This window comes from Elephantulus edwardii, unplaced genomic scaffold (genome assembly GCF_000299155.1).
Source record: "Elephantulus edwardii isolate Elephantulus edwardi_28Jun2011 unplaced genomic scaffold, EleEdw1.0 scaffold00042, whole genome shotgun sequence".
NCBI lineage: Eukaryota > Metazoa > Chordata > Mammalia > Macroscelidea > Macroscelididae > Elephantulus > Elephantulus edwardii.
In genome coordinates, this window is record NW_006399792.1 from 14,308,922 (window position 1) to 14,321,588 (window position 12,667).

The 12,667-nt window shown below is 37.4% G+C and overlaps 1 protein-coding gene and 1 pseudogene across 1 annotated transcript in view; one reads left to right on the forward strand and one right to left on the reverse strand.

The window, feature by feature from the left end:
• The window catches only part of ANTXR2 (anthrax toxin receptor 2), a 158,130-nt gene that overhangs the window by 60,322 nt on the left and 85,141 nt on the right, over window positions 1-12,667 (forward strand). Inside the window, exon 8 of the mRNA XM_006885333.1 lies at window positions 2,895-2,955. Coding sequence (XP_006885395.1) covers window positions 2,895-2,955 — 61 coding nt within the window. The remainder of the gene's footprint in view (window positions 1-2,894; window positions 2,956-12,667) is intronic.
• Window positions 8,993-9,893, reverse strand: LOC102852745 (annotated as a pseudogene).

A 12,667-nucleotide genomic window follows, 5' to 3' on the forward strand; every position in this document is an offset into this window, starting at 1 on the left:
TACTACTGGGAATATACCCCAAAGAAAGTATAACTGCCAACCAGCAGATATATGCACACCCATGTTTATTGCAGCTTTGTTCACAATAGCGAAGAGTTGGACACAAACCAAGTTCCCATCAGCAATTGAATGGATAGAGAAGCTGTGGTATATTCACACAATGGTGTATTATGCAGTACTGAAAAACAAGGAACTCGTGAAATATTATATAGAATGGGTGACCCTGGAGGATATTATCCCAAGTGAAGTATCTATGTCACAGAAGAGCATTCTATTCTTGCCTCATTTGAGGCAAAAATTATGAGGCTTTATCCCACCTACTTTGGGCATGTTGGTAGGAGAGGCTGTTTCTTGGAGTGCGACATGATGCTTGAAATGGTGGAGGGTCAACAAAGGAGAATAAGACCATCAACCAGGTAGACTGACATGGTGACTGCCATAATTGACTCTAGTGTGTCAGGAAGTATGAAGATCAAAGCATGAAGACAAAGTCCAGATCTGCTGTTCATAGGATCGTTATGAGTCTTCCTGTCCTCAACGGCACCAAACAACTGAGTTGACTATGGCCCATAGTGATCTGTTGAACACCAATGCTATCCTGATGACCTCCTCCATGCTCAAGCCCCTTGTTGCAGTCCCTGTGTCAATCTATCCCATTGGGAGATTCCTTTCATTCTCTGACCTGCTTTTCCTAGCATGCTGTCTTTTCCCAAGAACTCATGCCAACATATCGAAGTGTGTGAGACAAAATTTTACTGTCCTTGCCTCTAAGGAGCACTTTGGTAGCACATCCCCCCAAGACAGACCTATTTGTTCTTTTGTCAGGCCTTGGTATAATTAATACTCTTTGATAATACTACAATTCAAAGGTGTCAGTTCTTCAGTCTTCCTTATTTATTGTCCAGCTTTCACATGCATAGGAAATAATTGAAACACCGTACTTTGAGCCACATGTACCTTAGTCTTTAAGTTGACTGCCTTGCTGGTTAACACTTTAAGCCCTTGATAGGGGATATATCCAGTACTGTATGTCTTTTGTTCAAAATACTACTCTTCTAAAGGGTAGATTGACAGTGGCCTTCAATTCTTTATAGGAATGAATGTCCTTATTATAATAAATGAAACTGTAGAAGAAAGGGAGAGCTTTAGTGACAGTAAGGTCTCTGAGTGCCTGTGTAAACACTTTGAACGTTTATGAATTTAAATAAAATTCTGGATAATTTATCAGGTATAAAACTTTATTAGATTTAGTTGCTAGTTACTAAAATCTCAGTTAGTGTGACAAGTTGATTCACTGGAAAATAACATAAAACTATGTATGATAAACCCTCAGTAGCAAAAGTTCTATGGCTTGATATGGTATATTTTAGAGGCAGGCCATTTTTATTTCCACTTTTATTAATGGAATTGTGGGAAGCGTTCTGTTGCTTTAAAGCACTCTTTGTTCCTGTTCCAGTTGTGGGTTGAACATGCAAGAAACCACTGCACACCATCTGTTTTCGGCTTCTGTCTAGCAGTAGATGTCATTCAAAGATTGTCTGGAATTTATCTGATTTTGATAATGTTGTGCAGAGCAGTGCTAAAAATAAAAACAGAGTTGTGTCCATGACTAGCAGCTTACGTCACCATTGTTGTTTTTCAGTCGCAGTCCTGTGCTTTGTATGGTGGTTAAATTTTCTCAGAACAGTGCCATTCCATTAGTGTAATCTGGGAATGCTTGAACACAGAGTCTGGTTTGGTGTAATTTTTGTTTATTTGATGTTTAAGTTATTTAGCTCATGCAAGCAGCTAATGTGGTCTACAGGAATAACATGTGATGCATTAAAGATTGTTATGGAAGTTGTCAAGGATCTTATTGTGCTTTGATCCATAATCAGTGATTGTGGAAGCAGTTGTTGTTGTTTTTACCATCAGGTCGGAACTGACCCATAGCTGACTCTCTGGTGGATTTTCAAGGTAGTTAATAGCATGGGAGGAGTTTGCTCATCCTTCTCCTGCAGAGCGGCTGGTGGCCTCGTACCATGTGCCTTTGGGATTGCAGCATAGCTTCTTGCCACTAGGCCACCAGAGCTTCCTTGTGGAAGCAGTAGTCAAAAAATGAAATGATACAGTGTCCTAGGTAAATATGCGGCAAAAGGTCTAAAAAAGATGAGTGAGTTTGACAGAAGTCATAACATTATTAATCACTTACTGAACAACAAATAAGGTAGAATGAAGATGAATTGTTGAATTTGAATTATGAGGTTGTCAAAGAATAATGCATAAAGCATGACGGCCAGAAGAATGAGTAAAAACTCTGTTGGGCTAAATATAGCCAGAATGCTTCTTAGATGTGAGAATGGCAATATTTGATCTTAATGCACTGTAGTCATGTTATCAGGAGGGGTCAAACCCTGAGAAAGACATCAAATTTGGTAAACCAGACGGTCTTTGGGAAAAAGTAAGAGCATCGAGGATATGAAGCCCTGTTTTACTTAGTCCAAGACTCAGGAGGTGGTCATGAGTGGGAATCAGCTCAACTGCAGTTGTGCTTTAGTTGGGTATTTTTTTTTTTTCCGGATCTAGAGGATCACCATTTATTTTATGGTGATGAAGAAATTTTCATCTGTCTTTTGATACTCGAAGATACCAGACTTCAGTGTAACACCCACTTGTGCTTCTTAGAATTTATTTCGATGAAACAGATTCCTAGAGGACACAATTCTAGAATCTCTTCTGAATGATATTATAGCAGTTTCATAAGAACCTGATAGCTATATATGCTACTATAATAGATTTTTTACCCATCTAATGCGCAAAGAAATTTGCAAATCACTTCAATATTATATATGAAGATCACTTCAAGGTTATAGGCTACAATTTAATTATCTTGTTGTTCTGCTTTTCCTTCCTAGATATTAGACCAGTCATGTACTGAAATCCTGGAATTGCAGCCATCAAGTGTCTGTGTAGGGGGTAAGTATTTAGAATGTAAAAATACTATGTTAAAATTTGTGTTTTTTTTCCTCTTAGTTAAAATATATGATTTGAAACGCATGTTGGAAAGAGAATAACAAAATTAACTTTTTTGGCACCCTTTTCTGTAAGAATTTTTAAATAATTCCTTGAAATATTTCTATTTTAAATTCAAATTTTTAAGATTGGAGTGTTATTTTAAATAATGAGCATATTGTGTGACAGGCTTTTAGAATCGTCTATATATTTAGTACATGTTTGAGACCTTTCCTATGGCAAATAAAATAAAATATGAAATTTTTTCTTTTATTTGATCATACAAAGAATCCTCTTTATGGGCATTTGAACTCAATGCTTTGATGACCTGGCTAAGGTACAGTTTCTGCTTGCTCAGTGTCCTTAAGGAAGTGACATATGAGCAGATGGCAGGAAGGAAGCAGCTGTGCTAAGAACAGACCTCAGGTTTTAGCACCTCCCAACCATCCTTATGCAAAGAGAATGTGCTTCCCCTTTGGCCTATTTAATTCTTCTTCAGGCAGAACCTGGAGTTCTTTTAACTTCATGTAGAGTTCATACAGGAAACCAAAATATAGGGTCTGATCTGAAAGGAAATATTTTGTGTAATTGCTACAAATCCTTTTCACATTTTACAAATGGTGTTGGACTTTGGACATTATAAGATCTCTGGTGAATGATTACTGAAATGTTAAAGAGAAATAGGATGCAAACAGATAATAAAGAAATAGAGCACACCAATTTCTCACATGACAGTGTAAAAGAAATGGAAAAATAAGATGTGGTGGTTGTTGCTTTTTAAATTAGGCACATGTTTGATGCTTTGCACTTTAATTCTACTGAACATACATAACAACATTATTTGATGATTTTATTATCTACCCTTTAAAGATGAGGAAACTGAGGCATTGAAGGTCTTAGTAATTGAGTGATTAGTCCCTTATCTGTCCAAATCTAAAATAGGCTTTCTTTTATTGAATCTTTTAATACTGCAGTTCTTTCATAGTTAATTACTGTATGTGTTGATTTAGGTTAATAGGGCATGGTTGAGATGATTTAGATTTAATATTAATATAAAAATTATGATAAACAGCAACCAAATTGATGTTATTAAGTATTGAATTGTTTTTGTACCTGTAAGTAATGCCAGTGGAAGCATTGTTGCTGCAGGGCCCAATGAGTCAACTACAATTCATAGGAACCCTGTGAAAAACAGATCTGAACCTTGTTCTATCCTGTGTCATCATACTCAAGGTCTCCTTCATGCGCAAGCCAATTGTTACTCTGTCAATCTGTCTCTTCTTGGTCTATATGTAGGTTTCACTTGAACACAAGTACTAGAATTATCATTTTTTTTTCAATGTTTACTCTTAATTTTTTATGCTCCACACAGTCAAATTTCTCTGCATAGTCAATAAAACTTTTGACAGGTAAACCTCTTCCTGCTATGGCCTGCTTTCAGCCAACAGTCATGTGACAGCAGCAGTGATATCTCTTGTGCCATGGTCTTTTTTGAATTCAATTTGAATTTCTAGCAGTTTTCTGTTATTGCATGCTTAGCCATTTTTTAATAATCTTCAGCAAGATGTTACTTCCATGTGATATTAATCATATTGTTCAGTAATTTTCTACTCTGTTGAACTACTTTTTTTTTAAAATAAGGACAAATATGAATCTCTTCCAGTATCTTGGCAAGATAGCTGTCTTAAAAATTTCTTGGCATAGACTGATGAGCACAAGTAGGGCTGCATCTGTTGTTGAAACATGTTAATTGGTGTTTTGCCAATTCGTGGGGCCTTATCTTTGTCAGTGCCATCAGTGCTGCTTGGACTTCTTCCGTCAAAATCATTAGATCTTGATCCTTTACTACTTCCTGAAATATTGACCAGTTCTTTTTTGGAACAATGACTGTATTCCTCTATCTTCTTTGTGGCTTCTGCATCATTCGAGATTTTGCCCATACAATCCTTCTGTGTTGCAACTTGAAACTTGAATTTCGTTTTCAGTTTTTGAGCTTGAGAAATGTCAAGTGTGTTATTCTCTATTTTGGGTTTCTAACTCCAGTTTTTTACACATTTTGTAATAATACATTGCTTTGTCTTCACAAGCTGCCCTTTGAAGTCTTCTGTTCAGCTCTCTTTTTACAGGATTTATTCCCCTCTGTTGACTTCTTTTCATTCTAGTCCAAGTTTAAATGTCTCTTCTGAAACCCATCTTGCTCTTCTTGTTTCTCTATTTGTAATGACCTTTTACTTTTTTCATGGGTGATAAACTTGCTATCATCCCACAAACTCGTTCAGTCTTCCATCATTAGTGCCCATCACATATGCTCTTGAGATTATTTTTAAATTCAGTTTAGATAGACTCAAGATCGTATTTTGGTTCTTGTGAACTTGCTTTCATTTTCTTCACCTTGAATTTGAACTTGCATAGGCTTTGGTTTGGTTTTTTTGTTGTTGTTAATGTCAAATACCATTGGTTGAGTACAATTCTGAGTCACCCTATGAATGCAGATATGAACCTAGTTCTAGCCTGTGCCATTCTCACTCTCTCTGACACACTCAAGTTCATTATTGCAGTCACTGTGTTAACTCACCTGGTTGAGGATCTTTCTTTCACCATCCTTCCACATTTCCAAGCATGATGTTCCTCGCTAATGAATAGCCTTTCGTAGCAACATGCCCAAAATATGTGAGACAAAGCTTTATAATCTTTGCCTCTCCGGAGAATTCTGCCTGCACCTTCTCTAATACATGTCTGTTCTTTTGGTAATCCATGATATATTCAGTACTCTTTACCAGTACTATAGTTCAAATCAATTCTTCTTCTGTTATCCTTATTACTTGACTAGCTCTCAGAAGCATAACAAGTGACTGAAAAGACCATGGCCTGAGTAAGATGCACCTTTGTCCTAAAAGTGACATCATTACTCCTCAATAATTTGGAGAAGTTACTGACTAGCCTTTTTCTAGTGTGATCAGAATTCCCTGATCTCCTGACTGCTGGTACCAAATAATTACTGGTAATGAGCTTCTGTAGTGTCCCTTTCCACAGATGTAATCAGTCTGATTTCTGTATAGTCGAACAAACGAGGTCCAAGTGTATAATTGCCATTTATATTTTAAAAAAATATTTGCAGTGAATAAATTATTTACTGTAGAAAATGCAATCAAGTAATGTTCAGCCTCATTTCTATCACTCAGGCCATGTTCCCTATTTTCTGTTTCTTCTTTGTAACTTTTGCATTTTAGTCACTAATTATTTTCAATCAACTTCAAACTTCAAAAGTAGCTAGAAATTCTTAATTACTTCATATTTGTTTTTAATGGTTAGTGCATATATTAGAATAATAGTTGTATTAACAGGATTTCTTGGTTTGTGTGTAAATAATATCCTGTCATTGACAGAACTGTTGTTCAGGATAGAACTTGAAATAGTATTTTTTTGAATTTTTTTCCCTTCAAATTTATTTTTATTTATATTGGTTTTCATAAAATTTGTATATATTATTATTATCTATAAACATTTTGTTGCATACATTTCTCCATTCACATTGTGTTTCAAAAAATCACTCTTGTACACTGTGTTATAAAATTTATCAGCATTGATCTATGGCTGCTATTACCCTGTCTTTTCAGATCCCCATTGGATCTTTCTTAATTCCTTCACATTCTCCACTCTACTCACCAAACTCTGTTATCCTAATTATTTACTCCCTTCTCTACCCTATACCCTCCAACACTTGCCCCTTCCTCTTTTGGACTTTTATCCACATCTTACTACGTATCCTTCTATTTTTATAATAATACTTTTATGCAGTATTTGTCCTTATTCAGTATAATACTCGCCAGATTCGTATACAATACTTTGTAAAATTATTGCTCCTGTGTGCTGCATAGTATTCTATTGTGAGAATATATCATACTTTCTCAATCTGCTGGTTTGTTGATGGATATTTGGACTGTTTCCATTTTCTTGTTATTGTGAATAATGCTGCTATGAACAAAGATATATGAATCTCCATTAGTGTTTCAGTTCTGTTTTCCTTGGGGTATTTCTTAGCTGGTTCATATGGAATTCCTATGTTCAATTTTTTGAGGAAATGTCAAACTGACTTCCAGAGAGGTTGTACCATTTTACAATCCCATCAGCAGTACATGAGAGTTCTAAGCTCTCCACATCCTCTCCAACCTTTACTGATTGCTATCCTGTTGAACTTTACTACTGCTGCTCATGTAAGATGGCATCTCATTTTCGCTTTGATATGCATTTTTCTTACTGCCAGTGGTTTTGAGAAATTCTTCATGTCTTTTGACTATCTAAATGTCTTCCTTTATGAAAAGTCTCCATGTCTAATGCCAATTGTGTGATTAGGTTATGATTCTCTTCCATGTGAGGGTCCTGTAGTGTTCTGTAAACTTTTTTTTAAATGAAAAATGTTTTAATAATTAATGTTTAGACATTTAACATTGTGGGCATATCCAGAGGAGCTAAGCACACATTGATTGACAGCACACTATCGAATGTTATTTTTTTCTGTATTGACATAAAGACAGCTGCAAACTAGTACCTAGGAAGGAAGATATACAAGTATACACATTCTAGGGTTGGCAAGGTCAATGTAAACAGATGTTGTGACTCTTCCCAAACAACACCCACAAAACTAGTAAGAGAACCCATCGGTTCCCTAGAATATGAATGTGCAAAATTAAAAGCATGGTAAACTGATATTTACATACATATCAAGCCAACAATTAGTTTATACATTGTCGATGACTAAGATAAGTCATGTGTGGTTCAATGTATGCTTTCTCTTTTCAATGAAGGTATTTGGAGGCTAAATTCCAACATGTTAAAATGACACACACATTAGTTCTTATCTGGCTGAACACTGCCTCAAGTGTGTAAGACACAATTTTACAATAAGCAGTAGATTATGTTTAAGCAATGTTTAAACAATCTTTAGATTTTAAGCAGGAAAAAAAAACCACCCCTCCTAAAATCAAGTCTCATCTCCCACCCTGCTCCCCTTTAACTTGTTTTGGTAAACTAGGCACATTTGAAAAGGAAGGTTTGTGTCAAAACAAGACAGCAGTACAGAAATCAATCCATGTTTGGACCCTGGCAACCAGCTCCTCAGTGCTCATGTCTGGATGCTGACAAATATGTGTTCACGCATCACCTCTGACACATCCTCTCACACAGTGAAAAGCAAAATGGGCTTGTCTCCTGTATAAAAACACTTAGCACTTCAGAAATGGAAAACAGCCTGATCACCCATCAGCCTATTCTTCCCTAAAACCTTGAAGGCCAAAGAATATACATTTACGTTTTATCAAGAGTACTTTTTTGATTCCCCCTCAACCTTTTTCTTTTATACATTATTAATAGTGACACTCAACATAAAAAAATCTATTAAAGTAAAACTGACTGTCCCATTAGATTGGCGCCTGCTTGATTTAAAAGCCAAGATTACAAAACTGTCAGTGCTGTTTTCTGCTCTCATGTGGACATGTCACTTGAAATTTTGTGTCACATGCTAGATGTTTCACAAATCTCGATTTGTTTGTTTTCTGAACAGAGCTATAAAAAAAAACTGGGAACATACTCTAATTTAAACTAATAAGCTTTGGGCCCTGCTTTTTAAAATTTTAAGGCATGTGTGTTTCTCTATGGTAACATTGTACAAATTTACATTTACAATCACATGCATGATCTACAGTAAAAAAAAAAAGGTCTGGATTACAGTGTTTTAAAATTGTGAATCACAATTCAGCACCTATCATGTTAAAACTAATAAGGCAACAGCAGTGTCGTATACTATAATACTCCCTTTTCCATAGTCTAGCGCAGGGTTGCTGAGAGCCCAGAAATGTTAAAAATCTTATGTCTACTTGTAGAATCAGTATACATTTTCTAGGGGTTTGGAATTGATGAAGGAAGTCCTATGTGAATCACACTTTTGTAGGCCGACTAGTTACAGCAGCTGACGCATGGTTTGGAGGTTCTCAGCTCTTGGTCTTCAATCCTTGCGCTGTTTCCGGGACTTCACATCGTGTTCCAGGGAAGACAGGCTGTTGGTCTCTCCATTCACGGCGGCCATCGAGCTGTTCTGATGATCCTTCTGGTGGCCTTTCCTCCGGCTGACCCCCTTCTTGCTGTAGGTCTGGATGTAGAAATTTGTGAAGAGCATAATCAGAGAAAACATGTATACAATCTGGAAGTACAACCATCCGACAGGGAATGTACACGGCCAGATGATCCCGAAGCTGGTCTGGAATGCTTGTCAGCACAAACTGGAGCAGCTGCCCCTGAGTGATGTACTTCTTCCACCAGAGATATGGTCGCATGGAAGGGACAGACGACAGGCCATAGTACGTGTACATGAGGATGTGGATGAAGCTGTTAAATGTGGCACCAAAATAGCAGTGGCCACAAGGCACCCAGTTCATCACGAACCACCAGATGTTCAGCATGGTGGCGTGGTGGTACACGTGCAGCACTGTGATCTGGTGGTTGTTCTTGCGTAAGATGAAGAAGAAGGTGTCCATGAATTCGATGAGCTTGGAAAAGTAATACCACCAGAGGACATTGACGATCTTCATGTCTTATTCTCCCGCGGTACGTGTTCCCTGGCAGAAGAAGTTGTAGTTGCTTTCCCATACTCCCGTCACTAACTCCAAGAACATATAGAGCGATAGCAACGTGAGTGCAGTGTTATACACCACTAAAATTCTCGGGAAGGAGAATGGCGGCCTGTTCTTCATGTACTTGGGTCCCAGCCATACTACTAATAAGTATATGATAGTGCTGATGAGGGTTAGTAAGTAATTGTCCAGAAGAAACCATCCTACTACTCTGGTATCTCGGGGGCCTAGCCATGCCTTGAAATAGGTACTTTTTGATGCATCAAAATGTTCCATTTTAAAATCAACTGGGGCCGAGGCACAGGCAGTAGTCAGGCGAAGCGGCGGTGGGAACCCGCGGCCGGCTGGTTTCCCCGGATCTGTCACACGGAGGAGAGGATGTGGGAGAGAAGGACCAGCAACGAGAAAGCTCCGCGCTGGGAGGAGCAAGGAGCCTGGTCGTAAACTTTTATATGAGACCCTTGTGTGAGATGTCACTGCCAAATATTTTTTACTCTCTGTGGATTTTCTTTTCACTCAAGGTTTGAAGCACAATCTGTTAGACCTACTAGACCAAGTAAGTAGAATTGAAGAATGTAAGGTCAATATATAAAAATCAGTGTGATTTATCTACAATAACAAAGAAAACATGGAATAGGAAACTAAGAAAACAATACCATTTATAATAGCCGGACACAAATTGAGATACTTGGGAATAAACCTATCTAGGAACCCTAAAGACTTATAAGTAAAACTATGCATAACTATTGCAAAAAACAATGAGACCTAACTAAACGGAAAAATATTCCCTATTCTTGGATAAGAAGACTCAACATATTAAAAATGACAGTTTCCCCCACAAGTAATCTATGTGTTCAACACAATCCCCATACCAATACCAAAGACCAAATTTTAATTCAAAGGTATAGAAAAGGCAATTGGCAAGTTTATTTGGAGAGAAATGAGGCACAAAATAAATGACACTTATGAAAAAAACGGAGTGAGAGTCAGCATTTTCTGAACTCAGAATCTGCTTCACAGCTATAATAATCAAAACATCATAGTGCTGGTATAATTACAGACACACAGACCAATGGAACATAATCAAAACCCAGAAATTAAACCATCCACTTACAGTCAACTGGTATTCGACAAGAAAACAAAGCCTATCAAATGGGGAAACAACAACCTCTTCAACAAATAGTGCCAACAAAAATGAGTATCTACCTGCAGAAAGCTGAAGTAAGATTCACATTTTAGTTCATACACAAAAATCAACTCAAAGTGGATCAGAAGCCTAGGGTAAAGTCCAAAATCATAAGATCATAAGAGAAAAAATGAGACCAAATTTAGAAGGCTTGATCTTGGTTGTGATACATACAGTGGAATTAGAACTGACCCATAGCCAACTCTTCGATGGTTTTCAGAGGCATTTAATCGCACAGGAGGAGATTGCCCATCCTTCTCTCAAGGAACAGCTGGTGGCCTTGAACTGCATGCCGTCAAGATTGCAGGGCAGCTGCTTGCCACTAGGCCACCAGTGCTCACTCTAGAAGGCCTAGCCTGTGGTAAAAATAGGTTTTAAAATATTGCCAAAAATGCACAAGCAGGAGAGGACAAAATTGAAATATTCTTTTTGATGATGAACACACCACTATTCTTACTCAATTTATTTTCATTATGGTATATCATGTGATCATTTGATTCAAAATGGCCAGTACCATTCCACTTCAACTCACCAGTGCCCAAGGATGTCAGTCTTCATACATTAGTTTTCATTTGTGACAATTTCCATTTTCCTAGGTTCATAATTTTTTCCATTCCAGGTTTCCAATCATTACTGTGTGTTTGCAACTTTCTTCCTCAGTTTGAGTCTTAGCACATTAGCAAATGAAGATTGGGTCTTCACTGGGTGAAAGATTTACTCCATCCACATTACTGTGGTAAACTCTGCTTTCAGAAGGCAGCTCTTCCCCAGTCAGTCACGTTACAACTAGAGGGGCTTCTCTCTTGGCACTATATCCAACAATGGGCATGTTCCGTCGTTTTACTGTACTGTGGTAACTTGTGTATTGCTCTGGTGCTGGAAGTTGTGCCTCTGATATTTCAAATACCAGCAGGGTTAACCTGGTGAACAAGTTTCAGCAGACCTTCCAAAATAAGACAAAATAAGAAACTGGACTGGCCACCCCCTCCTAAAATAACAGGCCTTCAGAACCCTATGAGTAATGAAAGAACATTGTTGTGGAAGCATTGTATGTTGGTCTTTCTTTTTTTCCCCCCCCTATTTAAGATGTTACAATTTTTAACATAAGAAACATTAGTAATTGTTTTTATTATTCGTTTGACTAAGATTAATAACAGACTATTTCTAAGAAGTTTCAGGTCAACATAGTCCCAAATACTTACTCATATCCATCTGAGGTTTGATTCCCCAATTCCTCAATGGCCCTTGGGTTCCATAATTTGTTAGCAGGTCTCCCAGAGACTCAGACCTGTCACAAGAATGACTCACATGACCATAAGTATGCAGGTTAGTTTTGGAGACACTGATCAGTGATGGGCCAGGATCTTGTAGATTGTCATTTGTGGCATAGCTAGATGGCAACTGTGGGTGATGCTGTCAGGTGGTGCAGAGACTGATAAGCAATGGGCCAGAATCCTGTAGACTGTCACTTGGGGCATAGCTTGATGGTGATGCAGTTGTGTTGTTATTTCATTGGGAAAATCTACTACAAAGACTTATGTATAGTTTTAAAATCTAAGATGTCACTTTAATAGATTATGTATTATGCATCTGACAGTGTGTTTTCAGTTGACTCATGTATTTCAATGCTGATCAATGAAATAGAATGAAGAAGAGTGGAACTGTTTGAACACTGGTGTTTTTAAGAAACATTGAATTTACTATGGCTTGGTAGAGACAGATTCTTAAAGAAATAAAGTTAGAATGCTTCTTATAATCCATGGTGTTGAGACTTGTCTTGCCTTTTGGGGACATGTTATCCATCATCAAGGACCAATAGCTGAAGAATGATATCATGATTTATTTATTTATTTATTTATTAAAT